We start from the raw sequence: 25,607 nt of genomic DNA on the forward strand, positions 1-25,607 counted from the left end.
CTGGTTTCTCTCTCTCGAGGAAGGCTGCAAAGAAGCCTGAAAGGCAGACACTGCCCAGCTATTAGCTGCTGGAAAGCCTGCTCTGTGCAATCAGCTCAAAGATCGTGTGGCAAGCAGCTTGTTACCTGTTGCGCATTTGTATTTGTAGCGGTAATGATGACTACACTACGCCCGAGGCGCGCTACGCTGCCGGTTGGGCAAATTGCGCTGCGCAATTTCCGTTTTAACTGTTTCATCACAACATTTGTTGTACAATTTCGTGCCGAGTGTTTTCACGACTGGTGTTCGCTCGAAGGCCAAGGCGCATTAATAATGCGGCAGTATGAACCTCCAGTAGGATTCAGCCGACGGCAAGCCGAGAACCCCCAGCACAGTGTAAGACTCAGCGCTATGCGCTCGTAGCTTGGTGAATCGAGAAGCACAACATTTAGTCGTTTTCCAGCGTCAAAAGTCACATTCGCAAATCTTCAAGCGCCGCAGTCCGTATCATGAAGATTCGCGTGCGCTTCCTGCTCGGTGCGTCCTGGGCAGTGTCCTCTGGGCCTCTCGCTACAAGCTAACATCCCCACTCACTGCGCAGGCAACGCGTGCAGCTTCGTGTCGCTGGTGCTGCTGCTGGCGGCCTGCAGCGGCCAGAAATGGGCGCACGACGCCGTCAACTCTGTAGACATCGGCCTCTGGTTCCTCACGGTGCGATGCAGGCGAGATAATTACCGTAGGGCGATTGAATCTCGCACGGGATACACCTTTTCTGACGGTCATTCTCTGCGGTTCAGGGGACTGGCGTGCGCTACAAACTCATCAACGCTGGCGCCGCGGTCGAAAGCTCCGACGTCACGTCGGCGGACCAGGCTTTCACGCTCTACAGCCGCTTCTGGTAGGGTCTGTTGGCTGAAGCTCTCTGCTGCTGTTGCTGCTGCTAATCGCACCCACTGACGTTCGAGTGTGCAGCGCCCTCTCGGTTGTTGCCTCCAGCGACCCGTGGTGTCTTGAGGATGCCACAGCCACGAGAGCTTTCACTGTCTTGGCGCTGATCGCCGCTATTGTCAGCTTCCTACTCAGCGTCATGGTGGCCTTGGACATCAAGATCCCCACGTGGAATGGGGAGGGCAGGGAGGCGACGCTGGTCACGCCCGCGGTGTGCTCGCTGTTTGAGACGATCGCGCTGATCCCGGCCGTGACGCTGTGGCAGCGCATGGTGACGGTGTATGACGAGCACTGCCGCGAAACCATGAAGATCAATACGTTCACATGCATCAAGACAGGATCAACGCATACATTTGCCACAGCTGCGATCCCGTTTGCTGCTGTCACCTACGTGCTTTGGCGGTTGTCGCATTCCTACGATGTAGGGATCTCCATTCATGCCATGGCACTGTCTCCTGGCTGAACATCGTTGCGCTCTGTGCTAATTAGGAAGCAAAACGAGCCGGCAGAATTGCCGATGGCTTTACGCTGGCTGCGAAAACAGGCACGATGACTGTGACCAGGCTAAGCTTAAAAGCTGAGTGATCCAGTGGTTGACATTATCTGCTTTCTACCACACGCTTAGACAATGTGGATGAGATTCTGTCTGGCATCGCCAACAAGATCGACATCGACGCAAACGGCTCAGACGGCAGAAATGCGCTGCACTGGGCGTGCACGCTGCACCGGACGAGCATCTGTCACGTCTTGCTGAAAAAGGGAGCGTCGATCGGCAAGAAAGATGTACGTTGACGCCGGAGATTGTGCTTCAGCAAGAAGCTTGGTCAGTCACGGTGCAGACAATAACGCAGTGCTTGCGGCATATTTGTCGCTGCTTAGAGAGATGGCTGGACTCCACTGCATTGGGCAAGTCGCGTTGGTAACTTAGACATCGTGCGTCTTCTTGCCAAGTATGGTGCCAACTTGAATGTTCAAGACCGGTGGGGTACAACCCCATTGATGTTGACGGTCGTCGGTGAAAGCAAGCTCGCAGCAGAAACCCTGATCGAGCTCGGCGCTTCGGTTGATGCACGAAACGTAGGTACTTTGCATTGTAAGCTTCTGTAGAGGATATTGTTTATCACGCGTTACCATAGGTGTTTGGACAGTCGCCACTGATGCTCTGTGCTGAAGGAGGAACACCTCTACACCAACTAGGCATGGTATTCCTGCACGCTGGCTCAGATCTCACCTTACAAGATGTACGTGCAAGGACTCACAGCAAAATTCTGAAAACATTATTCGGCAGAAATGGTTAAGAGTAAGCGGTCGTTGTGGTACGACAGGCCCAAGGCATGACAGCTTTGCACTACGCGGCCACCTGTGGCAACGTAAATCTACTGATGAACATGCTACAGCAGTGCGATGCCGAGCTGGCGGATAAACCGAACAAGGTAAACTCAACAAAATCTTGAAGTTATCATCAAACATGCCCGCTAACCCAAGACAATGCTCGAATAGTTTGGAGAAACGCTCTCTTACCTCGCTTTTCTGCACAAGCATCCACAAATTTTGGAGCTGGTGAAGAATTGGCGAGAAGGAAACCCCATTGTAGCGTTTCACGACAGCGACGAGGAGGGCGACGAAGAAGAAGGTGGCGCTACAGATACATCTGAGGACGACGATAGCGAAGACGATAGCGACGACCAGGATTAAATGTAGTCCAGATATTGTCCGAAACCCAAACGAGCGTGCACAACGAAAACAAAACCTGTGGATCTATAAAGTTTGAGCTATCTCCTCTCTATTGGAGCTTCTCGACAAGTAATTTAGTGCCCTTCTGCTGGTCGACGAGCTTCTTCAAGTCTCCCATCGCAGGCTTGAGCGCCTTCTTGACGACCTTAGCAGCGTTCTTGGGTCCTTTCTCAGCCTCTAGGAAAGCAAGAACCACGAAAGAACCCCGGTTGGTGGAGGCCCACTGCGGAAGCTGACCTTCGACGGCCGAAAGCAGAGGCTCCGCCAGCGAAGTTTCCTTGATCAGACGACGCAAAGCAAAGTGGCCATTAGCATCAGTGTGAAGCGCCTCCTCCTCCTCGATAGGCTCCGCCAACGCGGCGGCCGCCACACTGTCCGCCAGATCAGAGCTCTGACTTCGCTTCGCAACTTCAACAATCACGTCACGACCCTCCTTCGAGCGCATCAGGGCAGTGGCATTCTCCACGCACATCTCCTCCAGTTTGGGCAGGAGACCCTTCAGGAGTTCCTCGCGACGAGCGTCCGGGTCCTTCTTGTAGTTCACCACCAAGACCTTCGGGTCCTCAGGCGACGGAAGCATGGGAGGCTCCAACAGGGCAAGATCATCCGGCGAAAGGTACTTCTTGTTCGACGGGCTGAGCAGCTGGAGTAGAACCTTGCGTCCGCTCGGGTGCATCGCCACCGAAAAGAGTTCGTCGTTCATCTCCGCCAGAACGGACTTCTGCACAAGAACCGAGTCATCAACGACATCCAGGATGCGCATGATCACAAGGTAACCGCTGGGGTGGTTGCAAGCCTCCAGCACCTTGTCCTTGAGAGCCTTAATAATGCGTTTACGGTCCTTGGCCGCACCAAGCGACAGGCACTTGTTCACTACACGAGCACCGTTGCGCGTAGCCAGCAGAGCCAACGAAGCGTCACGCACGTTCGCCACCATTTGCATCACGTCGTCGTGCTCAGCATTGCACAGATATTCCCACAGCAGGGACTGCACGAAGGCCAAACCAAGAAGCTGCTTGTCGACCATGCGGTTGAGAATGGTGCTCAGATGCTTGAGCACGTCCGCCTTCTTGTCTGGGTGCGCCGCGATGATGTCAGCCAGGTTGCGTTTGCTCTCCTCGTGGAAGTAGGCGAACTCGCGCCCGTAGAACTCGAGCTTGAGCGCCGTAAGCTGCGACGGCTTGAGATACTCCTGTGCATACTCGAGCACATTAGCCGCAATGTTGTGCGTGCCCACCTGCACAACGTGGCCTGAGAGGCACTTGACGATGGCGGCGCGGTCGGACACGCTGCCGTAGCGGATCATCTTCTGCACGAGGAAGCATCCGTACTGCATCTTGGCCACCTCAATCAGGTGCTCCTTCATCTCGAGCACAATTTGCGACCGGTGCTCGGGCTTGCCGTACTGCATGAGCGACTGGATGACGCGCGAGGCGTCGTGCTTCGCCGCCACGTCATAGATCTTGCCCTTCACCAGCGTGTACAGCTCGTCCACAAGCGTAGCACGCTTGCTCTTCTCCACGTCGCGCTCGCGGATGACGTTCCAGATCTGCTTGGCGCGCGTCACCATCTCGTAGTGCGGGCGCTGCATCTTGCGCTGCTTCTTGGCCAGCTTCTGGTCCATGAACGACTTCTTGCCGTCCTCGCCATTGCCACCGGCCGGGCGCTTCTTGCCACTGAAGCCCTTGGTGAAGCTCTTGGCCTTGGTGAAGCTCTTGCCCTTGGGCTCCGACGTTTTCGCTTGCACCGCCATAGTCCCTGAGTATGCAGCAATGCCCCGCAGCCTTTCACGACCAGTGGCCGCCCAACCAGTCAAACTTCGATCAAATGTGGTGTGTGTAGACACCACGTAGTGTGGACTACATAATGGACCATGGTGAAGCATACCTATGCAAATGCATATTGTATCTTGAAGCGACGCGAGCAATGCACTCGAAGATCTAGTGGTGGCAAGGCGAGAGAGTGCACGATGGCATTGTTTTACGACTACAATGTGCAGGTGCCGGCGAATTTGCGACAGGTCTGCTCGGTCTGGGGAGAGCTGGACCCGGTGCTGGCCGTGGCGCTGGAGAACCGAGAGATTCACTTCTTCACGGATGAGGTACTGGCAGCAAATAGTTTGGTGGGTAACCAATAGATCCGAAGCATTAACCGGTTGCATGGGCCCTTACTCGATGTAGGGTGAGAAGCAGCAAGGTCTGGAGAGCTATTCGCGCAGTGCCGACATCGTCTCGATGGCCTGGCAGCCTCGTGGCGGAGCTGTCGCGGTCGGATGGAGCGACGGTATGTTGGATGCCTTTGAATTAATACTATCAACGCGCACTGAGTCTTGTTGGCTTGTGCGGGCCAGGTATGGTCTCGCTGTGGGTATTCAAGGAACAGTCGGCGCGCGAAGTGAACTCGCCGCACACGAGCCGCGTGTGTCTGTTGAAGTGGTCCCCGTCAGGGAATCGACTCATGTCTGCGGATGAGAACGGAATATTTGCCGTGTGGAAGGTGGATAGTCGGTGCCAGCTAACCCTCAGTACGCAATATGCGCGTCAAGGTAGCTTCACTCACTGTGTCTTCGCCACGCGATCAGCGCCACCAAAGGACAGCCACACCAAAATGTGAGTATATGTTACTTTCCATAATGGTTCTGCTAGCTATTGCGCTAATTTGCCTCGATTGTGATGTCTTTGTGTTGCTTAGGGAGCATTTTTCTCAGCACGCGTGTCCACAGTTCTTTTTCGGTGGTGAGATGGGGTCTGTACACTATGCCGACGATTTGGGCCACATTTCGGACATTCAGGTGCTAAACCACGCAATTGAGTCGATGATGTTTTTCGAGGAGCAAAGCCGCCTCATTGTCATCACACGGGCGGTGCAGCTTATCGTGTATCAAGTGGGCGTCACGGACGGCACAGTAAAGCCAATTACTAAAGTCAAGCTGAGTCTAGCGGGAGAAGGTTCACTGCTGGAAACAAAGTGGGCTAGTCCGGGGCTACTAGCAATTGCGTCTGGCGAACCACTTGTGCGGTTCTGGAACATTCGTACTGAAGAGAACAGTGTATTGAGTCTACCAAAGTCAAGTGGACTCAATTACAACGTCAACAATTTGAGTTTTTCCCCGCGAAGGCGCGTTCTCGTGGCGGGTACAGCTCAAGGGGCAGTTTTCTTTTGGCGTGCCACGTCTTTCATTGACACGACGCAAGGTACTGGAGACTCCGCAAATGTGTCGTACCGATGGGACTTGCTCTTCACGGCAGAAGTGGGTCGTGCAGTCACACGTATCGGCTGGAGCAATGCCCACCCTGCGTTGTACGCCAACACCGTCGAAGGAGTGGTCATTTTACATGAGGGCAACATGCAGCGTGCACTTAGTGGAGATACATCAGTCATTCAAATCCGACCGAAGACACTCTCAATCGAGAAGTTCCAAGATGGAGCGCAGTCTGGTGTGACAATCACACAGTCGACACTTGAAGCATCGCTATGTGTGAAGGGTGTTTCCCACGACGGATCAACGCTCGTTGTTTGGAACGGATCAAAAGCAGAAGTGTACGAAATGAAAGATGGAGATGCCAAAGTCACTAATCAGTTCAAGTGTTTTTCGAGTGCTATGGTGCTTCGCGGTGAATCCATTTATCGGGCAAACGGAAATCATGTCGAGGTTTGTAACCTTGCAGGAGTAGTGAAAAACACCATTTCGTTCACGGAAGCCGAAGGCCGGCCGGCGATGCTGTCACTTCAGAACAAGTTTCTTGCTGTGGGTACGGATCGGGGCCTATTGCGCGTATTCGACGTATCCCGCCGTGACCCCAAAGCTTTAGGAAGCATGGGAAATCTCCCCGAAGCTTTTGGAGAAGAGACCAAGTCTGCTGTGATGCGAGCAATCTGTGTCAACTCGGACGGCACTCGCATCTGCATTCTTGCTGACCGCGTTGAAGGTGCTTTGCTAATGCGAGAACCATTGAACAAGCTTTTCCTGTTTCAAACGGATCTCAACATTTACCAGCAGTTTGACTTTGGCTCTTCACGCTACCCGACCTCAGCTTTCTTCGATCCTCAAGAGCCACGGTTGCTTATCTGCGAGACTGTCAAGACAGGTAATGATAGTGCGTCGACGACATCGGGTGGAGCTGCTGCTGGTCGTACCGACGACGGCTTGGGGACTGGTGGTCCCGGTGGTGCGCGCGGGAACCAAGTCTCAGACAAGGAGGTCACCATCATTTTTGCGTCAAACGAGCACGGCCTACTGATGCAAGACAGTTTTGACCTTGATCTGAAGTACTCCGCGCTACTAGGTATTCAAGTTCCACGTGTATATTTCGTGGCAAAGGTGGACAACAGCTCATCAGATGACTCCACAACCGTAGTGCATGTTGGCCGGACCAAGGCTAACAACCCCGTCACTAAAACTCCCATGGTTTACGACACCATTAGCTATCTTCGCACACAGATCATGCGCGACTTCACGGGGCTGGATAAGGTCAACAATGAGGCGAAGCAAGCTCTAATCGACTTTTGCTACTTCATGACGGTCGGTAATATGGATGAAGCGTACCGCTCAGTCAAACTCATTGAAAATCCGTCCGTCTGGGAGAACATGGCGCGCATGTGCGTGAAGACGAAGCGGCTGGATGTGGCTGAGGTATGTCTCGGGAATATGGGCCATGCTCGAGGTGCGGCTGCAGTGCAAGAGGCAAAGAGAGAACCTGAGCTCGAAGTTGCGATTGCCATGGTAGCAATTCAACTAGGCCTTCGCGACGATGCAGCCCGTTTGTACCGTGAGTGCGGCCGCTACGACCTCCTGAACAAACTCTATCAGGCCAGCGGATACTGGAAAAAGGCTGTTGATGTAGCGGCCAAGCGCGACCGCATTCATCTCAAGACAACTTACCACGCACTGGCACGACACTACGAGGAAATGGGAGATCTGAAGGAGGCGATGGAAGCCTACGAGGATGCTGGCACTCATCAAAAGGATATTCCTCGCATGCTATTCAAGCTGGGCAAGGTGGACATACTCCAGAAGTACGTAGCAACTTCAAACAACCGCGACCTGCTAATTTGGTGGGCTCAGTTCCAAGAGAGCCAGGGACAATTTGATGCTGCCGTAGAAAGCTATCAGCGTGCCAAGGACTACCTGTCCATTGTACGCGTCTTGTGTTTCAAGAAAGACTTCCAGACGGCTGCGAAAGTAGCACAGACGAGCGGGAATCGCGCAGCAGCGTATCATCTGGCCCGGCAATTCGAGGCGCACAACGAAATTTCCAACGCTATCCATTTCTTCGCAAGCGGTGGTTGCTACAACCATGCCATTCGTCTGGCCAAGGAGCACCGCATGGACGCCGACCTCATGGGCTTCGCGCTCATGAGCAAGCCCAGTGATATGCTTGATTGTGCTGCATACTTCGAAGAGCAACATGAAATGGAGAAAGCCGTCCAGCTGTACCACAAAGGAGGAAACGTGGCTAGGGCCCTCGATTTGTGTTTCCAGGCCCAACTCTTTGAGGAGCTGCATCACCTCACGGACGAACTCAGTGGCTCTGGCAACACTTCGCCCGCTATCTTGAAAAAATGCGCTGATTTCTTCATCGCAAACGGTCATTTCGCTAAGGCCGTGCACTTGTGCTTGATCGGACATCGCGTTGCAGAGGCTCTGGATGTGTGCATGCAACACGATGTGAAGGTTACTGAAGAGATGGCGGAGAAGATGACGCCTCCCAAAGGTGATGACACCGCGTCGCCGGCTGACAAGAAGAAGCGCACTGAGCTACTGCTTAAGCTTGCCAAGTGCTGCAAGCAGCAAGGCTCGTATCACTTGGCCACGAAGAAGTACACTCAAGCCGGCAACAAGCTTAAGGCCATGAAATGTCTGCTCAAGTCCGGCGACACTGAGAAGGTCGTGTTCTTTGCTAACGTATCGCGCAACGCCCAAATCTTCGTTCTGGCTGCGAACTACTTGCAGAATTTGGATTGGCGCAAGGACCCGGAAATCCTGAAGAATATCATGGGGTTCTACACTAAAGCACGTGCATTCGAGCAGCTTGCAGCCTTCTATGCCGGTTGTGCTCAGGTGGAAATCGAGGAATATCGCGACTACGAGAAGGCAATTTCTGCGTTGCAAGAAGCCGTTCAGGTGGTGTCCAAATCTCGCGCAGACGGCAAGGAAGCACTGCTGAAGCGTTATGAGAAGCGCATTCTGCTGATCGAGCAATTCGTCGTCGCCCGACAGCAAGTGAAGCACAACCCGAAAGAGATGATGGACATTGTCACCAAACTGCTGGAGGAACCAGGTATTGAGGAGGCTATCCGTGTGGGCGACGCATATGCAATGCTAACAGAAGCGTACTACGAAGAAGGCGAGCTGAACAAGAGCTTTGAGACGATGGAGGAGATGAACCGTAAGGGGCTCACAATCAAGACTTACGTCGACCCACGGGTGGTGGAGTCCGTGCAAGCGAAGTTAGGCGTTTCTCTGGGTGACGACCGACGCCGCAGACCCTCGCCCAGTGACTACAAGCAGTCTGCTTCGTCCAACCGACCCGGTTCGCGTGATGCCAAATCCAGTCGCCCAGAATCGCGTCCTGCCTCGCGTGAGGCTCCCAGTAGTCGCCCAGGTTCTCGTGAGGCGCAAATGAGTCGTCCAAACTCGCGCGACGACAAGATGGGGCGTCCTGGAGACGATGAGATTGAGGACGAAATGGAAGAAGACATCGCCGACGACGAATAAGGTTGGATGGCTGCACAACTTGCGTTTAGCACATGAAACACGAACCACTCTTGCTTAGTATTTTCAGTTGCACCCACTGGTATCCAGTCGTGAAAATCGGTTAGCGAAGGGGTGCACAAGTGTGACCCGACTCCATGGCTCGCTGGCAGCTCGAGGACCATGCCCAACTCTTCACAACCAGGCAACCCACATCCAACAGTGAGCAGCGACTCAATCGCTCAGACTAATGCCGAGATCCCTTCACCAAACGCAGCTTCGACTGTCGACACGACTCCTGATAACGTCGAAAATGCTCTCGACCAAAAGCCGGAGCTCAGCCATGACGACTTGCTCAGTACCATGACACCGTACCTGACCTGCCAACGATGCAATAGCGTGACGTTCATCGACGTGCTGCGAGTACGGCGCAAGGCAGACCAGTTGGGCGAAAGAGAAGACACGACGTTTCTGTATGAAGAAGTACCGAAATGCCCAGGGTGTGGCAGCACTCGGTATCTACGCGCAGGGGTCGTGAGCTTCCAGGAACAGATCGAGGAAGAGCGAAATGCCATCAAGGAGTTCGAACGTCGACGTGTCCCGGCAACTGCACTGCTCCAGCGTATCGCGAGGGGATTTCTGGGACGCCTGGAATTCCGTCGTCGCCTGGTAGCGCGTGATCGATATCTGCGGAAGATCAATCGAGCGGCCACAAGGATTCAAACCCGGGTACGGGGGATGCAGGCGCGGAGACGAACGGTGATCGAGCGGTGTCTACGGATAATCAGCTTCATGGCACCGCAGATACTTAGTTACGCTTTAGCGAGTCGACCCAACGAGCCACCGGTCTTCTGGTACACGAACACAGCAGAGCTTAGCGTCTTTTACTGGAACTACAGAGAATATGTGCGTCGATCAGGTGGCAGGCCGACACTGATAAAGGTGGAGAACAACGTGCTGGAAATCACGAGGCGCGTTCTGCGTCGCGAGCATGCCCTGGTCAGCCGTATCCAGGCGCACTGGCGAGGACTAACCACGCGCGTGGTATTTCGCGAGTACAAGCGGCAGAAAGGATGGTTGAAAAGTATTCGGCAGTCTCCAGCTGTGAAGATTCAACGGTTAGTGCGTGGCGATGCAAGTCGCCGTCGTTGTCGAGCGTTGCAGGTGAGCACCAAGTACCCGACTCAACGTGAAGCTTACCGCCGAGAAATGGCGGCGCGTGAGCAACAGGCGAAGGCCTTAGCCTTCCGTCAACGCCTGATGGCTAAGTACAAGCAGCAATTCCAGATCAACCGCACCACGCGCATGCTCGTGCCGTCGCTCACCAACACAGCCAAGAAATACGGAATCAACTCTATCGACGAGGACGACGAAGGCGCCTTGGGACCGGAAACTCACTCGCATATCCAGCACTCACTCAAAAGTAGCAGTAGCAACGATAGAAGTACTGGCGAGTCCAAGGCGTGGAGCGGTACCATGCCGCCTCGGAACCCGAACGCTATTCGCTTCGCGCAGATCAAGCGCCAGCTCGAGGGCAAGCGCGGTCGACTTCGCGGCCCTCGAGTCCACATTCTCAAGGCGCAGATGTACGCTCCTATAACGGAAGCGTCCACACAGGTCCCCGTGGACGATCGTCAATGTTGAAGTTACATGTACGTTTTGTGTTATGTATTCATCTTTAGGTACAAATACGACTTATACAAACAAATACAACAATACAAATCGATCTGAACAGGTTTTCGCTGGCATTTGCATTCAATTTTGCATTCAACAAGACTGCCAACCAGCATCAAGACGATGAGCATCTCGACGGGCGCCACGCAATGCGCGGTGATAGCGTTCGGCTGTAACGACGACGGGCAGCTGGGCACGGGTGCCAAGCGCCGACCGACGCTGGCGCTCGACGACGTGTCGGCCTCCAACTTCCCCAACCAGCTTGACGGTCTGGCGGGCGAGGAGATCATCGCGGTCTCTTGCGGCTCCCGCCACACGATGGCGCTCACGGCTGCCGGCACTGTGTATTCGTGGGGATGGGGATCGGTGCGCTCCCCGCCACCTCTTGCGCGCATTGCTCGACGTACTCACTGGATGCGCTTTGTGCTTTGTGCAGATGGGTCAACTGGGCCACGGAGACCTCAAGAGTATTAATGAGCCGCAGAAGATCGCTTTCTTTGAGCTGGATGGACTCGTGGTGGATTATATCTCGTGTGGAGGCTGCCACTCTGCTGCTGTGACCAATGACGGGACGCTGTACATGTGGGGCGAGTCGCATTGGGGACAGTTGGGTCTGCCCAAGGAGTTCGAGGCGGCGCACGAGTCGCTGCCGGTCAAGTGCCCGATGCCGGAAGGCAATGCAAACGAAAAGATCCTAAAAATCAGCTGCGGCGGGACGCACACGGCTGCGTTGACCAGCTTGGGGCGCGTCTACGTCTGGGGTCGAGGTGATAGCGGCCAACTGGGCATCGGGGCTGCGTGGCTGAAGGACACGGAGGACGAGGGACTTCTGGGAGTCAGCCGACCACGATTGCTTGAAGGTTTTAACGGCGAGAAGGTCGTGCAAGTCGCTTGCGGTGCTTTCCACTCGGCTGCTGTGACCGAGGAAGGGCACGTGTACATTTGGGGAAAAGAGGACTACGGGATGCTTGGCGTTGGCCAGACGTCCGATCAGCAGACGCCCAAAAGAGTCGAGTTTTTCGATGCCATTCCGGCACTGTAAGCTGCTTGTCTTGTCGCTTACCTATGTGCGGATTTTAATATGCTAACGATTGTTGTGTTCTTCGGGACTGTACAGGCGTGTGTCATGTGGTGGTTGGCACACTACGGTGGTGGCCAAGTCGGGAGACTGCTATGCTTTCGGGCGTGGCGAGTATGGCCGACTCGGTCTTGGCGACACAAAGAGTCGAACGCGACCTCACTTGGTACGGAGCGCTGGTTGCTTGAGTATTGCAATCATTGTTGACGTCTCGATGTTTCTACCTCAACAGGTGAAGGCGTTGAAGGGCAAAACGGTGATTCAAGCTGCATGTGGTGGCTCTCACACTCTGTTCGTCACGAGCGACGGCATTGCCTACGTCGCGGGACGACCCGAGTACGTTGTTCAGCCGAGTTGGCTTGACAAGGAGGAAACGCTAATCTCGCCCTGTTTTTCTTGACTCTTGCAGCCACGGACGACTGGGTTTGACGGATATGAAGCCGCTCGCCGTGCCTACGCGTCTAGACCTTGGTCCGATCCCTGTCCGCCAGGTCTCCGCAGGCGGGGCGCACTCGACGGCGCTGATGCACACTTCTCGCCCCATCTTTTCGCCCATGATCTCGCCGATCCCCACCAGCAAACCCGTCCCTCACAGCGAACTATAAATGTGTTGCTTCATCGAGGACTATGCAGTGACCAGCAAAGATCGCTACTCGCAGCACAAGAAGCTTAGACAGGAACGGCCTTGCAACAGCTAGACAATCAATTCGATGCACAGCAAAAAGCTGCAATTTTGACAAAGTCGATACATTGCTTCATATCTGTTTTCAGAAGGCTACCTGATTTGAGAATTTGTTCCCGATACAAATTCACTAATTGTTCACTTAGCGAAATTATTAATTGTTCAAGGGTTTCAACAGAGATTTTCACTTCGTCACTCAAATCTTGGACCGCAACGATCAATGAGCGGCACCGCGAGCTCGTCGTCCAGCACTCACTCCCGGGGCCGCAGTGCTTCCCCCGCTTGGTCTCCCACGCAAAGTAGCCAGCGATGTTCCCGCCGTAGTGTCGTGCGCACCACAGAGAAATCTGTCGTGTTCCGAGTGCGCACACAGGAGCAAATATCGAGCGGTCGAGGGACAAGCAATGGCAGTTCCCAGCACAAGACGCTGTACTTGACGCAGAGCGAAAACACGCGTGGCACCGACGACGCGGAAGTCCACGAGATACTGACGGAACTGTATGGGGAGGTGGAGCGCAAGAAGCAGTGGCTCAGCAGAGAAGAGCAGACGTTCCAGCGCGGCCAGGACCGACTCGACAGCTTGCAGCGAGAACATGATGCGCTGCTACGCAATCTGGACCAGTGCGAACGCCGCAGAAAAGAGCGCGTCCGTATCCAGAAGATGCTGCGCGGGCCTCAAGCTGAGAGTGAGGACTATGACAGCGACGTGGGCGGCAGCAGCAGCGAAAGCGACTGCAGCAGCCACAAACAGCACCGACGTCGGAGCGGCAGTCACCACCGCCGACCTCGACGAGATGGGGCCAAGAAGGAGCGCAAGAGGCTGCGTCGCTTCCAGAGTGACGTGTCACTTCGCTTCCAACTGCTGCAATCTGAGTGTCAACGCAGCGACTTGCAAGTGGAAAAGCTAATGGTCGATCTGCGACGCGAGTACGCCGACTCGTGTCTGTTTGGCAACTCGTTGAACTTCTAGGAAGGTCCGTTCCTGGTCAGGTTGCTGTACCAGTCCAAATTTCTATTATCCTCCAATCAAACGCCTTCCCTCTCAAAAACTGCTTCAAACCAAAACGTTCGACAATTTCTGCCGGAGGAATCTGAGCCCTCATGTGGTCTGCGGACTCGGGCGCCAACGACGAGGACCCGCGCGAGATCCAGCGCCGAAGAGAGGCCTACGCGCGGGAGCTGGACCACCAGATCGCGCTGCGTCGCGCACGCCAGCACCAGGAGCAGATGGAGCGCGAGGAGCTGGAGCGCAAGCTGGCGCCGAGCGAGCGTTCGCCGGCCAAGTGGCTGGTCGAAGGCGGCCATTTCGAGCTGCCAGCGGCCTCCCAGTCGCCCTGGAAGTTCGAGCAGAGCGTGGAACTGCACGACGAGCAACGACAAGACCGCGGTGCCGCGACGGGGGAAGCCAACAGCGTTTCGTCGTCCCACCCGCGCTTCCGAGTGACAGACGAGAGCGAGACCAGTCAGAGGCTGCGAGAACGCGCACAGCAGATGCAGTGGAAGAGGATGCTGGATGAACAGGTGCAGGAGAAGGCGCGGCTGAAGGAGTTGCAGCAGGCGGAGCGGCGACGCGGCGAGGAGGACGCGGCGAGGGAAGAGATGCGCTTCCTCCGAGAGCAGCAGCTGCGAGCGCAGCGGAAACTGGGGCATTTCTCACCGGTGGTGAATGCTCAGCTGAACGACAATAGGGCAGAGATGAACTCTCCGTACCCTCAGACGCTGCCGCCACCGCCAGATCTGACGGATCGACAGAGGAACGACTTTCAACCGACTGCAAGCAGTCGTCACAATTTTGCATTCGACAGAGACCCACGGGAAGAAGACAAGGCGGTTTATTATCAGAGAGACCGTCATTATGGGAGCACGGGCCCTGCAGAAACACTGCTGCCTCCTCCTGCTCCTTCGCGGATTCAGATGCAACTAGGTATCGAGCGGAGTAGTGCGAATGATGGCGGACGCGACACCTTTGATCGAAGCCCGGCCAATGGCATAGTAGGGAGACATTTATATCCTCAAGAGAACGACGCTCAGGAGTCACGCCAGCAACTGGAGCAGCAGAGCCGTATGATTGATGAGTACCGCTCGCTGCTGGTAGAAATTCGCCGTGAACGAGAGGAGCTGCGGAGAGAACGGGATGAGGTTCGACGCGAGAAAGAAGAACTGCGTGTGCAACGGGCGTTGCTGCAACTTGAGAACGAGAAAATGGCTAGTCTTGTTGATGCACAACGAGCCCTTAACGAGCAACACCACACGGACCTCCAGACCCAGCAGGCTCGACAAACCCTGCAGCAAGCTCAGCAACAGGATCAGTACCAGGCTGTTTCGTATCAGCATCGACTGGCACCAGTTCAGTCTGTCGGATTTGAATCGAATATTGCGCGTGGTGGTATTGCACTTCCGGATCGGTCAGCCGATGTTCCCGAAGCGCAGACGTTCTCACGGTTGAATCAGCTTCGCGAGACCCTAGGAGAATTGAATATTCAGGACGACCAAGCTCACCCCGCAGTGCAAGGGCGACGAAGAAAGCCACCAAGTCCGATGTCCATGGCCGACTTTTCAGCGCCAACACCGGACAAACGTATGACAGTCAATGCTATGGAGTCTCCTCGCTTTCAGCGATTGTCCCGATATCGGCCGATTCCTGCAGTCCCAGCGTGCGACGAAAGTGTGCTAAACCAGTCTTTGGTTGGTGAAAGCGTCTTCGTTCCCTTGAGCCCTAAGTCGCAAAATCAAAACAATAACGGACCAGCACCGCGCGCTACTGCCTCTCCGACCGCAGCGGACAGACGTGGTGATAACGACAACCGCCGTGCGAATCCTCTACGAAGCAGCCGCGTCATCAAAAGCCGCGGCTTCTATGACTTTGAGCAGGAAACAAAGAGCGATAACAAGGTGGATTCGTTCGCGAGTGAATCGGTCAGCGGACGGGACAGTTTTGGCTCGGACCTCGGAAGCAGCTTCTACGGCGAAGGAGGTGAAAGTGACGCTGAAGACGAGTTGGACGAGCTGGACAGTCATAACGGCGACGAGCGTGTAGCAGCCAGCAGTGGTCTGTTCCAGGTGCAAGTTCTGGTCTGAACTGTAGCGACGAACCTGTAGTAACAATAGTGCATTTCTCGAGCAAAATAGTATCGATCTGTTGCGCGCGTCACGGGTTTGATGTTTATGTGGTCCACATTTATAGCAGTTAGTTTAGCGCTAGCATTTGGTTGGCGTCGACCATCACCAGAGTCGAAGATGGCGTTCCAGTTCCCCGTGGCGAGCGGTAAGAAGAAGAAAGTGCAGGTGTTCGAGTGCCCCACCGAGACGTGGAAGGAGCGCAAGCCCCGCGTGAACAAGGTTCGTGCTTGAATCGGTTGTTTCGATATGGATTCGACTTTGACACTCTCCTTTGCCGCAGAGCAAAGCCAAAGAAGAGGAACCTGAGTTGTCATTGCGCCAGGAGATCCGCAAGGAGTTCGATGACACGTTCGACTTGGTGCTGGAGTTCGGTGCGTTACTGTCTTGCAGCTTTCAGAGCTTAGAACAATGGGATTAGAGCCACTTACGGAATTTCGATTTTGGTGCCTGGCGTTGACGGTGGCAGCCAGCTCAAGCTTAAAGGGAAAAGAGAAGAAGGCGCACGAGGCCAAGAAAATCGAGGCATTGGGTGGCAAAGCGGCGAAGAACCGCAGCGTGCCCTACAAGGTGCTTATCGGATTGAAGACGAAGGGCGTGGCTCGCAAGCAACGTCGCGAGGAGCTGGTACGTCTTGTGGTTGAGGTGTTTTGTGATTGTTGTCGGTTGTAGCATGTTCACTCTTGCTACTATTGCTGTTGCTTTCGCTGTACGACCACTCAGTTGAAGGAGTCGGACGTGGTGACAGGGAAGCGGAAATCGAGCGGCGACTCGAGAGACCACCAAAAGCGAAAGAAGGTCGACTATGGCGTGCAGGCTACCAAGGGGCGATTCAAGAGAGGCGTGTTGGATGTGCGCGGCCTGTAATCTATTGTACACGTTGTAATCCAGCCGACATTTTGTTCCAACCCTTCCACGAGCATCCGAATCGCTCACCAACGCTAGCTCTCATTAGTTTAGCCGCTACACTTTAGCGTACTTCTGCATGACAGTAAAGTCTACTTGGCTATATAGAGGTCTACCCAGTGGATAGACCTCCATGGGCAGTGCTCGGCGCGCAAGTAAGTTCGAAGTTACCGTGCTCAAGCTTCAACACCGGTACCGTGTACCACTCTACAATTGGATCTTTTCCAGAAGCTTTGACCACGAAGATGGCGGAGCACAAGACGAGATTTAGTAAGGGCGTCGAAATGCTTGCACTGACAAGATGACCAAACTATTTTATTGTGAATTTACGTGCCTTCATCGTAGCATTTTCCTTTTTTGATGCGGCGCATACGGATGGCTACGTTGCCCCTGCGAACGAATCAAAGAAGGTGGCGCGCTGTGGGGACCAAGCGAATTCCCACAACGGAGGTGGATTCTTCGCCGACGAAGAGGAAGACGAGTAGGCGACGCAGTTTATCACTCTCGCAAGTGCTAATTGCATTGACGGAGAATGTGTCGTCAGAGACATTGTGACCAAGATCCACCACTGGCAGAATATTACAAAGGACAGCAAGACGAAGCGTCCGCAGATGCGCCGAGAGCCACACGACCTCTTCTCCAAGACGGAGGTGGGCAGCAATATTAGCTACAATTGACGAGCATTGGTACTTTGGCCTTAGTTTGTGGAGATTGTCGTACTATTAGAAGTCTCAACCCGAGTCGGATGGTACCGTTCCTGCAGCCAGCGATATCCAGCTGAATCGCCTCCTGTACGTCGAGGCATACAAGAAGCGACATTGAACAGCGGCACTAACATGGTGATGTTCGCGTCTGAAGAGATGACTACATGCTTGGGGAAAAGGGAGATCAAATCATGCAGCAGATGGAAGACCTGACGACGGATGATCCGCCGTCACCAGTGTTAAAGTCGCAAAACGATCTTTTCGGTGCTGACGAGCACAAGCAGGACAAGGACAAGCAGGTACGTTGGTCATGTGGATGACAACTGCGCACAAGTGGTTAACTTAATGAGCGCCATTTGCTGATAAAAGGACCCCGCTGAACTATCGCTGGATCCGGACGCCATGATGTCGATGGAAGACTTCGAGAAGTACATCGCTGATAACTAAATATGCTAATGTATTAATGTTGGGCGAAAACATTCCACAACGAATAGATAAAAGTATTCACCAAAGCACGGCGCAGAAGACAGCACATCACAGCTACACCCACTCGTACAAAGCTATCAGCGAAGAGCGTGAGCGATTGCGGTGCACGACTTGCTGCTTCCTAATCCACTGGCGGAATCCAAAGGTTCCATCGCCGCCAACTGACTCGCGAACTTCATTTTCAAGGTCGAGGTCGTCATCAACAACAACACACGAACCGCGATCGCTCAATGGAATCGCATCTGCTTCACGCGGCTCGACCTCCAATGACCGAGCATATCGACTCTCCTCCGACGAATACGGCATTGAAACGTGCAACAGTTTCTGCAAAAGAGTTACATACGCAGGTTAGACGTGATATCCACAGCTGAGGATTACGACGACAGGCAAAATTGCTACTCACATCAATACTCTCGTCGTTTTGAAGAGTGTACGCAACAGACTGGCGGTGCAAGATTTCCATTGCCAACTCGCCCATTTTTCGTAGCCGACTCGCATTGACTTGACCCTCTTTGCCAAACGCAGGCAACTCGTTCAGTCCGACGAAGCCCTAAATCAACACGCACAATGTCAGACATTTTCGTCCGAAGGCATCACTTTGAAATGCGCGTCTTTACCTGGAGATACAACCCAATATAAGGCATACTGGGGTTGACAGTTTTGCGCATCAACCGGTTCATCTCGCGACATCCTTTGTCGGAAAGTAGCTGCATTTCGTTCATCATCTTCTTCGCTTCCGCACTTAGCTGTAATGCACCACCAAATCAGAATTCGTGACTTCGTGCCCACGAGAGGAACATAGCTGGTAATAACGTACACAATCGATCGACTTTCTAAGCCGTTGTACCGCAGTAGATTGCAATGCGTATAAGATCGAAGCCAGCGTATCATGATTGTGTAATGACACGCAATAATCGGCGGCCTGATCATAGTTCGAAATCAAAGGTTAGCATGCAGCCCACCAGAGGTCAAACGAGCCGAAATATCCTTTTACCTTGAGATAAAACGAAATTACTTCGGCACGCTCTTCTGGGGAGTTTTGTACAAGAACAGCGTTGATCACGTACGCAGAGATCTACACAATATTACCACGGACAAAAACGCCCGAAAGTTAATCTCTTTAGCACGTAAATATAAAGCGACAACAGAACGTACGTGCTGAAACCATCGTTTGATACTCGTAAATTCAACGGAGTGCTGCTTTTTCGAGCCTGTCAAAATCAAATCTTGGACTGCATTTTAGAGACAGCAAAGTTTAGTCAACCCTCCAACTAAACAAGCAGACGATAACATCCCACCTGGAATCTGGCAAAAGACTGCGTGCGTCAGAAGCGTGCACTGTTCAGCCCACCGTTCTGCATCAATATACCTGAGATATTACCCAACGAAAGAGGACCGAAATCCATAGGTCAGATATGTTCGATCAAAAGGGAGACAATGAGCTATCACTCGACTTACCGGTGCAAATGAAGCGGAAAGGGCTCGTCGGATACGAACTCAATGCCTGACTCCAAGCCGTATATCTTAGTCATCATTTCTGGAATCCTTTCGTAATTTGTGGCGTAGTTTCCAGCTCCTCGCAATGAGAAATATTCCCTATAAAGGGAGGTATACTCATCAACAAGAGGTACCAACTTTTCCCTAGGGACGTCAATGTTGTGACTGATCAGGCTGTAGAAGCGATCAGACAGATCATCTACTTCCTTCGTTTCCGTATTTCTAAAAAGCAGGATCATAATGAAGAGACGGATAAGTCCGTGGCCTATACGAACAATACAAATGGGTAAATGCCACGTTAGTGTCTAATGTAGGTGCATATCGACCGCGCGAAGGATTAACAAACAAGCACGCACAAAACTTACTTTTAATCCCGTTTCGGACATGCTCGCTCAACCGATCCACCAATTCGTTAAGACTCGAGAAGCTGTCCAAGAAGAGCACGAACGCCACCACATCCACCAAGTCCACTTCCGTGCCTGCAACTAACTTGCGAATCAAATCCTCGACAGAACCCGAGAGTGCAGATCGAGACACGTGGTCGGTCTTGTCAATGATTTCCCACGAATTGTTCGGCATTTGCGATCCAAAATATTCTGTCGCCTTGCTTACCTCGATCCCATGACTATAATCAACAGATGAGCAACCGAAGATATCGACATCAACGCTATTGCCTGCTCGGTTCAGCGATCCCAACTTTCGAAGTAGACCCATGACATGAGAATCTCGCGAGATGTTTGCCAGGTGAGAAGCCTGGCGACCAAAGAGATCACGTTTGTCCAACCGGCAACCGGCACATGTTAAAATCTCCAGACACAGGATTCGGGCATCGCCACCTCCACCAGGAGCAGACGCAAGTAGGACTGTGGCCGGAGTCTGACCATACCGATTCTGAACATTGGGGTTTGCACCGCTCTGTAGGAGCCGGAGGATTATATCAGCGTGGGGGAGAGCGGCTGCCATATGCAAACTTGTGTTTCCGTCCAGCGTAGGCATATTTGGATTTGCCCCCTTTGAAAGGCACAACTCTACCAGCTCTGTTCGTTCACTCTTCACTGCAAACTCCAGAGCCGAAAATCCATTCGACCATGCAACACGGCGAACATCTGCTCCAAGTGCTACAAGCGTCGCGGCACCTTCAAGCGATGCTCTAAAGCACATGAACATTAGCGGGGTAAGACCGTGTTTTTCCGCTACGTCAATGTCAGCTCCCGCATCAATAAGGCTCTCAATGATCAACGCCATATCAATCGACTGCTTCACGACATGAAGTGGGCGTCTTCCTTTCTGATTGCACAAGTTCGTATCAGCCCCTCTTGAGATAAGATACTTCACCATAGAGAGTTGACCGTTATGCACTGCCGCGTGAAGTGGGGATCCCTTCCCAGATACAGGGATGAATCCAAAGACCTGTTTTCCTCGAGATTTTTCCCACGAGCAAAGTTTATTGAGCTCCACCGTGGACGACCGCAGCCAAGCAGCCGAATCCAAGTCCCCACGGCGCGCTGCAATACACATTAGGTATCGAAACATCTCCGAATCCAGCGAAAGAAGCTGGTAGTAGTAAAACTCGGTCATGAAAATGAGTTGCTTAGGGAGTGCCGCAGTTCGCACGCGCTGGATAATCTTGTCGAAAGGCATCCCGATAACTGGTTCGTGGTTGATGGCAATCAGCGACAATCCAGGGACGATTGAAGCGCTAAGTGCTGCTTGTGATTGCTTTCGCACACTGTAAACAATAGCCCCTCTACCATTGCCATCGGTCGTAAACTGAATGCCGACATCGTTAGTCGAGATGGATACCGACACGCGAGACCCTGCTAGCGCTAAGGAATCAAACTGATAGCTTTCATCGCCAGTCTCGAAGCACTCCACCCATTTGATCCCATCGAGGAAAGCTGAAACGACGTTTGCTTTGTTCTGACACGCTGGGTGGTGCTGGTATCCGTACTTGAGAAGCGCTCGCAGAATCGGTAAATCGCTCAGTGACGCCATTGTAACTACGTACCGAAAAACCGCCGTCAGCGTCTCATCTGATACCTCGAACAGGTCGCCGTTATATTGAGCAATAGACTCCGTGATGGCCTTTCCAGCTGATAAAATGACCTCGAACTTGTGCGTTGGGAGCGACACGCATTCGAGCATGTTAATCACATTGATGGCTAGCTTCCAGTCGCAAACGGATAAATCCTTCGAGATGCCAAAATCTGCCTGAGTTTTCCGCCTCAGCACCTTGAGGTTCTGCTCGAGGTTGCTGCGCCTCGTCTTGACCTTGTCCGTCTCCAAGCTCGCGTACGCCTCCGCATACAACGGAATAAACACTCGATCTTCCACATGTCGACGAATCAGCCGTACCAGGTCATTACCAGGCAGCAGCTCAATCTCTGGGTCCTGATAGAGCTCCAAATGATGACCATCAATGATCGCGTCGTCCAGCTCGACAATAAAATTGTGAATTGCTGCGTACGAATGGTCGTGCTCGTTCACCTTGAACTGCACCAAACTCTTGGCGATCTGCTTATCTGTGATGAAAATCTTGTTCAAGTGTCTCGTGACCGCGTTGGAGCCCGCCTTCTCCTCAGTGGCCGTTAGATCCGTCTCGTAACAGGGCGGGGTCACTCTCCGCACCGAGCGCAGCGCTGCGACCCACAGCTCGGCCTCAAACTGGCTGCAGCAATAACACAGCAGCTTGTAAAACCCCTTCTCTATCTGGAATACGTAGGCCTTGTCCGCCACGCGGACGTCCACGTGTTGCACGGACACGACGCCGTCATTGAGCTGCATGCAGCCCTTGATTTTCTTGCGGCCCTTGTTCTTGTAGTAGGCGAACGTTCCGTCCGAGAAGAGCACAAAAAAGCGCGTCTTCCAGCTCTTCCACATGTGGCCCTGCTTGGTGAGCCAGCCCATCTTGACGAAGTTGCCTACCTGCACCTGCGTGGCGTAGAACGCGTCGTTCAGCAGCGGGTCCGAGCCGTGGCGCACGAGGCGGAAGGCCTTTTCTCGCTGCACGAGCGTCTGCGGGGCGTCCGAGGACGATCGCGACGTGCGTGACTTGCTGCGACCACCGAACATGGCGGCCAGGAGGCTGCGGCGCTCGTCGCGGTCGCGCTGGTCGGCGAGCGCCTCCACCTCGAGCTCCGCCTGCTGCGCTTGGGCTCTCGCTTGGCTCTGGGCGCGCGTGCTGCGGCGTGAAAAGTGTGAGCGCTTGGAAGCTTTGGGCGCGGCTTCTTCTAGTAGCGGCGGCGGCGACGGCAGGTCCCACGGATCGTGCGGATGCTGGCGCCAAGCTGAAGCCATCGATCGAGGCGGCAGAAACTAAACTGGGACTTGGCACCTGCTTGTATTTTTCGGACAACGTCAAGGTCGCCAGCCGGTTTAATTGGCATAGGGTATTATGGGACGGAGACGGGGTCGGATGTGGCGGTGTATGCGGAGATGCACATGATATTACGGACCACAATATCCAGCCTACACTTTTTCTCTTGCGTTGGACTTTGGATGCGTTGCGTGCGAGTTGGAGCTGTTGCTGTGGGGCAAGTGTACCTATCCTGAGTGCAACCTGTCCTCGGCAATGGACTTGTTGGCAATAACGCCCTGAAACCGTGCGAGTGTCGACGCCGCACATGACGAGAGCCCGACACTGCGTGCAAACGGACGTGGCGACGACAAGTGACGGAACACGAATAGGCGACTGCGGGGTTGGCCAAGTCGGACAGGTTCCGGCGCTCGACTGTACCAGCAACAACTATTCTCCCCAGCTGATGAGTCAGCCCAGCATTTGCAGCGAACAAGACGAACTCGACCGACTCCGCTGTCCAGGGGTAAATTTGCTTCCTTCATCATCTTGCGGGGCTTCCGACAGTATCCCATGCCAATTTTTTACTTGTTGAAGGGAGTCCATTGCAGAGAAAAACGAAGCCATGTCGTAAAATAATGTGGTGTACGCCACACACCAGAGATACTTGCCTTTTTTGCGGCTCAAATCGCTGCTCATGTGGGCTGCTCGCCGTAGGTCCTTGGCGACGGCCGAGCGGCGCCTGTCGTCGTCCCAGGCGGTACGCGCCGCCCCCTGCGCCTTGCGTTCTGTGTTGTGGGCGCCCACGGAGAAGGAGGCGCCGTCAGACGCAGCGGTTCCCAGCCACCAGCTGCTGGTGCGCGGCGGCTTCGTGCGCAAAAGCGGCCACGGCCTCTTCGCGCTGCTGCCGCTCGGCCGCCTTGTTGTAGCCAAACTGGAGGCGCTCATCGATGACGAGATGCACAAAATTGGTGGCAACCGCGTGGACCTGGCTGTGCTAACGCCTCACGAGCTATGGAAGCAGTCGGGGCGCTGGCAGAGCCGCGGCCCGGAGCTCATGGCGCTCGAGGACCGCCGAGAAGACGTGTTGGTGCTCGGACCCACTCACGAGGAGAGCGTCACGAGCCTCGTGGCAGCGCATTACTCAGCTGCGGGCGCTGTAGACGCGTCGCTCCGACTGTACCAGATCGGCCGCAAGTTTCGCGACGAAATTCGACCGAGATTTGGTCTGTTGAGAGCGAGAGAGTTTGTGATGAAGGACATGTACTCCTTTGACGCCTCGTACGACGGTGCGTTGCAGACGTACCAGGACGTCACTGCGGCGTACAACCAGATCTTGGTCTCGAGACTCAAGCTGCCGGTCAAGCGCGTGGAGGCCGACTCGGGGAATATCGGTGGCAATCTCTCACACGAGTTCCACGTGCTGGCTGATATCGGCGAAGACGCGATTCTGTCGTGTTCGTCGGCAGAGTGTGACTATGCGGCGAATGTGGAGAAAGCGCAGGGGCTTTTGCCATCTTCGGAGCAGACGGTAAATGGCGGGATCTCGACAGAGCTTGGCGCCATCATTGCGCAGCTCGAGGAACAGGCTCGAACTGGAGACGAGAAGGTCTGGAAGACTGTGATGGACCTTCAGGAGGCAGCAGAGGACCACGGGTTTTCGGTTAAGCTGGTTCAGGAGCAGGTGGAGAGCTGTGACTCTGAGGCTTTCGACGACGAGGAGGAAGATAAGTCTCTTCCCCGGTGGGCTCTTTGCTTTGCTCGACACGACAGGGAGGTAAATGAGCTTGCAATCAAGCCGTTTATTGGTGGTGACGAAGGCGAAGTGATCAAGGACACAAGGAAGATCGCTGAGCTACTGGGCGGGCATTTTCCCTCTGTGGAGCTGCATGTGCTTCTGGATGATTCACTGAAGCATAATGAGCACGCTACCCGTGCCGTGAAAGCTCTTTGTGCGGCTGTCGAGGCCCTGCCACAGCAACAGACGCGTACCCACGCTGTGTGGGGCCAATTTCGCTTGGCTCAGGCGGGTGACCACTGCCCGCGCTGCAATGGCGGCGACGCTGCAGTGCTCGAGGACAAGCGCGGTATCGAGGTAGGCCACGTTTTCTACCTGGGCCAAAAGTACTCGAAACCATTCGGAGCGACGTACACAGACGCCAAGAACAAGAAGCACCCGCTAGAGATGGGTTGCTACGGCCTTGGTGTTAGCCGGCTTGTGGCCGCAGCAGTGGAGGCCTCCCACGATGACCGCGGCATCGCGTGGCCCACCGAGATCGCTCCGTTCAAGATCCTCGTCATGTCCATCGGTGGGAAGAAGCAGGAAGACCCCGTGTCCCAGGCTGCATGGGATATCGCTGACCAACTAGCTTCTGGCAAGGTGACCGGCCTGGTCAGGGACGACGTGTTGCTGGATGACCGCTGGCGTGAAAGCCCGGGTTCTAAGCTTGCCGAGTCCGAGCTTATCGGGTACCCGTATCGTGTCGTAGTTGGCAAGCGCTTCGTGAAGGAAGGCCTCGTTGAGGTACAGACACGAGCAACGATGGAGAAAACGTTCCTGCCACTGGACAAACTGCCAGCTTATTTTGACGGACTTATTCAAGCTGGCAAGTTCTAGATGCAGGACGTAGCATCCACTTGCTGCTTGTACAGGCTCGAAGGACCACAAGGGATAGATACGCATACATGGTTAGACTGAAAAAATGTTGTACGGGTCACGGAGGACCAATTTGAGTCTACAAGGACACCCACAAAAACATACTCAGATTCCTCAGACTCTATCAGATTCTGATCTGGTCATTCGCCCCCTCTCA

The 25,607-nt window shown here is 54.1% G+C and overlaps 11 protein-coding genes across 11 annotated transcripts; 9 read left to right on the forward strand and 2 right to left on the reverse strand.

Annotated features, from left to right (window-relative positions):
• Positions 1–488: 488 nt before the first annotated feature.
• Positions 489–2,622, forward strand: KRP23_5850 (putative ankyrin repeat protein; the record flags this gene model as incomplete). The annotated part of the gene is made up of 10 exons (XM_067890967.1): positions 489–516; positions 581–690; positions 777–877; positions 952–1,348; positions 1,417–1,471; positions 1,553–1,710; positions 1,807–2,004; positions 2,064–2,168; positions 2,253–2,360; positions 2,428–2,622. The coding sequence occupies 10 exons, from the start codon at positions 489–491 to the stop codon at positions 2,620–2,622; spliced, it is 1,455 nt and encodes a 484-aa protein (XP_067745368.1).
• Positions 2,623–2,710: 88 nt separating this feature from the next.
• On the reverse strand, positions 2,711–4,414 carry KRP23_5851 (Pumilio-like protein 3; the record flags this gene model as incomplete). Its single annotated transcript, XM_067890968.1, has 1 exon — positions 2,711–4,414. One exon carries the CDS (start codon positions 4,412–4,414, stop codon positions 2,711–2,713), a length of 1,704 nt encoding a protein of 567 aa, XP_067745369.1.
• Positions 4,415–4,630: 216 nt separating this feature from the next.
• On the forward strand, positions 4,631–9,379 carry KRP23_5852 (Intraflagellar transport protein 140-like protein; the record flags this gene model as incomplete). Its single annotated transcript, XM_067890969.1, has 4 exons — positions 4,631–4,762; positions 4,842–4,944; positions 5,012–5,270; positions 5,353–9,379. The coding sequence occupies 4 exons, from the start codon at positions 4,631–4,633 to the stop codon at positions 9,377–9,379; spliced, it is 4,521 nt and encodes a 1,506-aa protein (XP_067745370.1).
• A 159-nt stretch (positions 9,380–9,538) lies between these two features.
• On the forward strand, positions 9,539–10,999 carry KRP23_5853 (uncharacterized protein; the record flags this gene model as incomplete). Its single annotated transcript, XM_067890970.1, has 1 exon — positions 9,539–10,999. The coding sequence occupies one exon, from the start codon at positions 9,539–9,541 to the stop codon at positions 10,997–10,999; it is 1,461 nt and encodes a 486-aa protein (XP_067745371.1).
• A 153-nt stretch (positions 11,000–11,152) lies between these two features.
• Positions 11,153–12,712, forward strand: KRP23_5854 (Ultraviolet-B receptor UVR8; the record flags this gene model as incomplete). Its single annotated transcript, XM_067890971.1, has 5 exons — positions 11,153–11,395; positions 11,466–12,067; positions 12,147–12,273; positions 12,340–12,443; positions 12,517–12,712. 5 exons carry the CDS (start codon positions 11,153–11,155, stop codon positions 12,710–12,712), a joined length of 1,272 nt encoding a protein of 423 aa, XP_067745372.1.
• Positions 12,713–13,009: 297 nt separating this feature from the next.
• KRP23_5855 (uncharacterized protein) lies at positions 13,010–13,759 on the forward strand (the record flags this gene model as incomplete). Its single annotated transcript, XM_067890972.1, has 1 exon — positions 13,010–13,759. The coding sequence occupies one exon, from the start codon at positions 13,010–13,012 to the stop codon at positions 13,757–13,759; it is 750 nt and encodes a 249-aa protein (XP_067745373.1).
• A 131-nt stretch (positions 13,760–13,890) lies between these two features.
• KRP23_5856 (uncharacterized protein) lies at positions 13,891–15,867 on the forward strand (the record flags this gene model as incomplete). Its single annotated transcript, XM_067890973.1, has 1 exon — positions 13,891–15,867. One exon carries the CDS (start codon positions 13,891–13,893, stop codon positions 15,865–15,867), a length of 1,977 nt encoding a protein of 658 aa, XP_067745374.1.
• Positions 15,868–16,026: 159 nt separating this feature from the next.
• Positions 16,027–16,773, forward strand: KRP23_5857 (uncharacterized protein; the record flags this gene model as incomplete). Its single annotated transcript, XM_067890974.1, has 4 exons — positions 16,027–16,128; positions 16,190–16,280; positions 16,376–16,533; positions 16,630–16,773. 4 exons carry the CDS (start codon positions 16,027–16,029, stop codon positions 16,771–16,773), a joined length of 495 nt encoding a protein of 164 aa, XP_067745375.1.
• Positions 16,774–17,057: 284 nt separating this feature from the next.
• KRP23_5858 (uncharacterized protein) lies at positions 17,058–17,963 on the forward strand (the record flags this gene model as incomplete). Its single annotated transcript, XM_067890975.1, has 6 exons — positions 17,058–17,082; positions 17,158–17,293; positions 17,357–17,462; positions 17,539–17,603; positions 17,671–17,815; positions 17,886–17,963. 6 exons carry the CDS (start codon positions 17,058–17,060, stop codon positions 17,961–17,963), a joined length of 555 nt encoding a protein of 184 aa, XP_067745376.1.
• A 93-nt stretch (positions 17,964–18,056) lies between these two features.
• On the reverse strand, positions 18,057–22,796 carry KRP23_5859 (Ras-specific guanine nucleotide-releasing factor 1; the record flags this gene model as incomplete). Its single annotated transcript, XM_067890976.1, has 10 exons — positions 18,057–18,326; positions 18,406–18,552; positions 18,620–18,748; positions 18,820–18,924; positions 18,997–19,077; positions 19,158–19,234; positions 19,301–19,371; positions 19,461–19,547; positions 19,638–19,764; positions 19,865–22,796. 10 exons carry the CDS (start codon positions 22,794–22,796, stop codon positions 18,057–18,059), a joined length of 4,026 nt encoding a protein of 1,341 aa, XP_067745377.1.
• Positions 22,797–23,491: 695 nt separating this feature from the next.
• Positions 23,492–25,411, forward strand: KRP23_5860 (Proline--tRNA ligase; the record flags this gene model as incomplete). The annotated part of the gene is made up of 1 exon (XM_067890978.1): positions 23,492–25,411. The coding sequence occupies one exon, from the start codon at positions 23,492–23,494 to the stop codon at positions 25,409–25,411; it is 1,920 nt and encodes a 639-aa protein (XP_067745378.1).
• Positions 25,412–25,607: the final 196 nt, after the last annotated feature.

The sequence above is a fragment of the Phytophthora ramorum genome (assembly GCF_020800215.1).
Source record: "Phytophthora ramorum isolate Pr-102 chromosome Unknown Phyram_PR-102_s0005, whole genome shotgun sequence".
NCBI lineage: Eukaryota > Oomycota > Peronosporomycetes > Peronosporales > Peronosporaceae > Phytophthora > Phytophthora ramorum.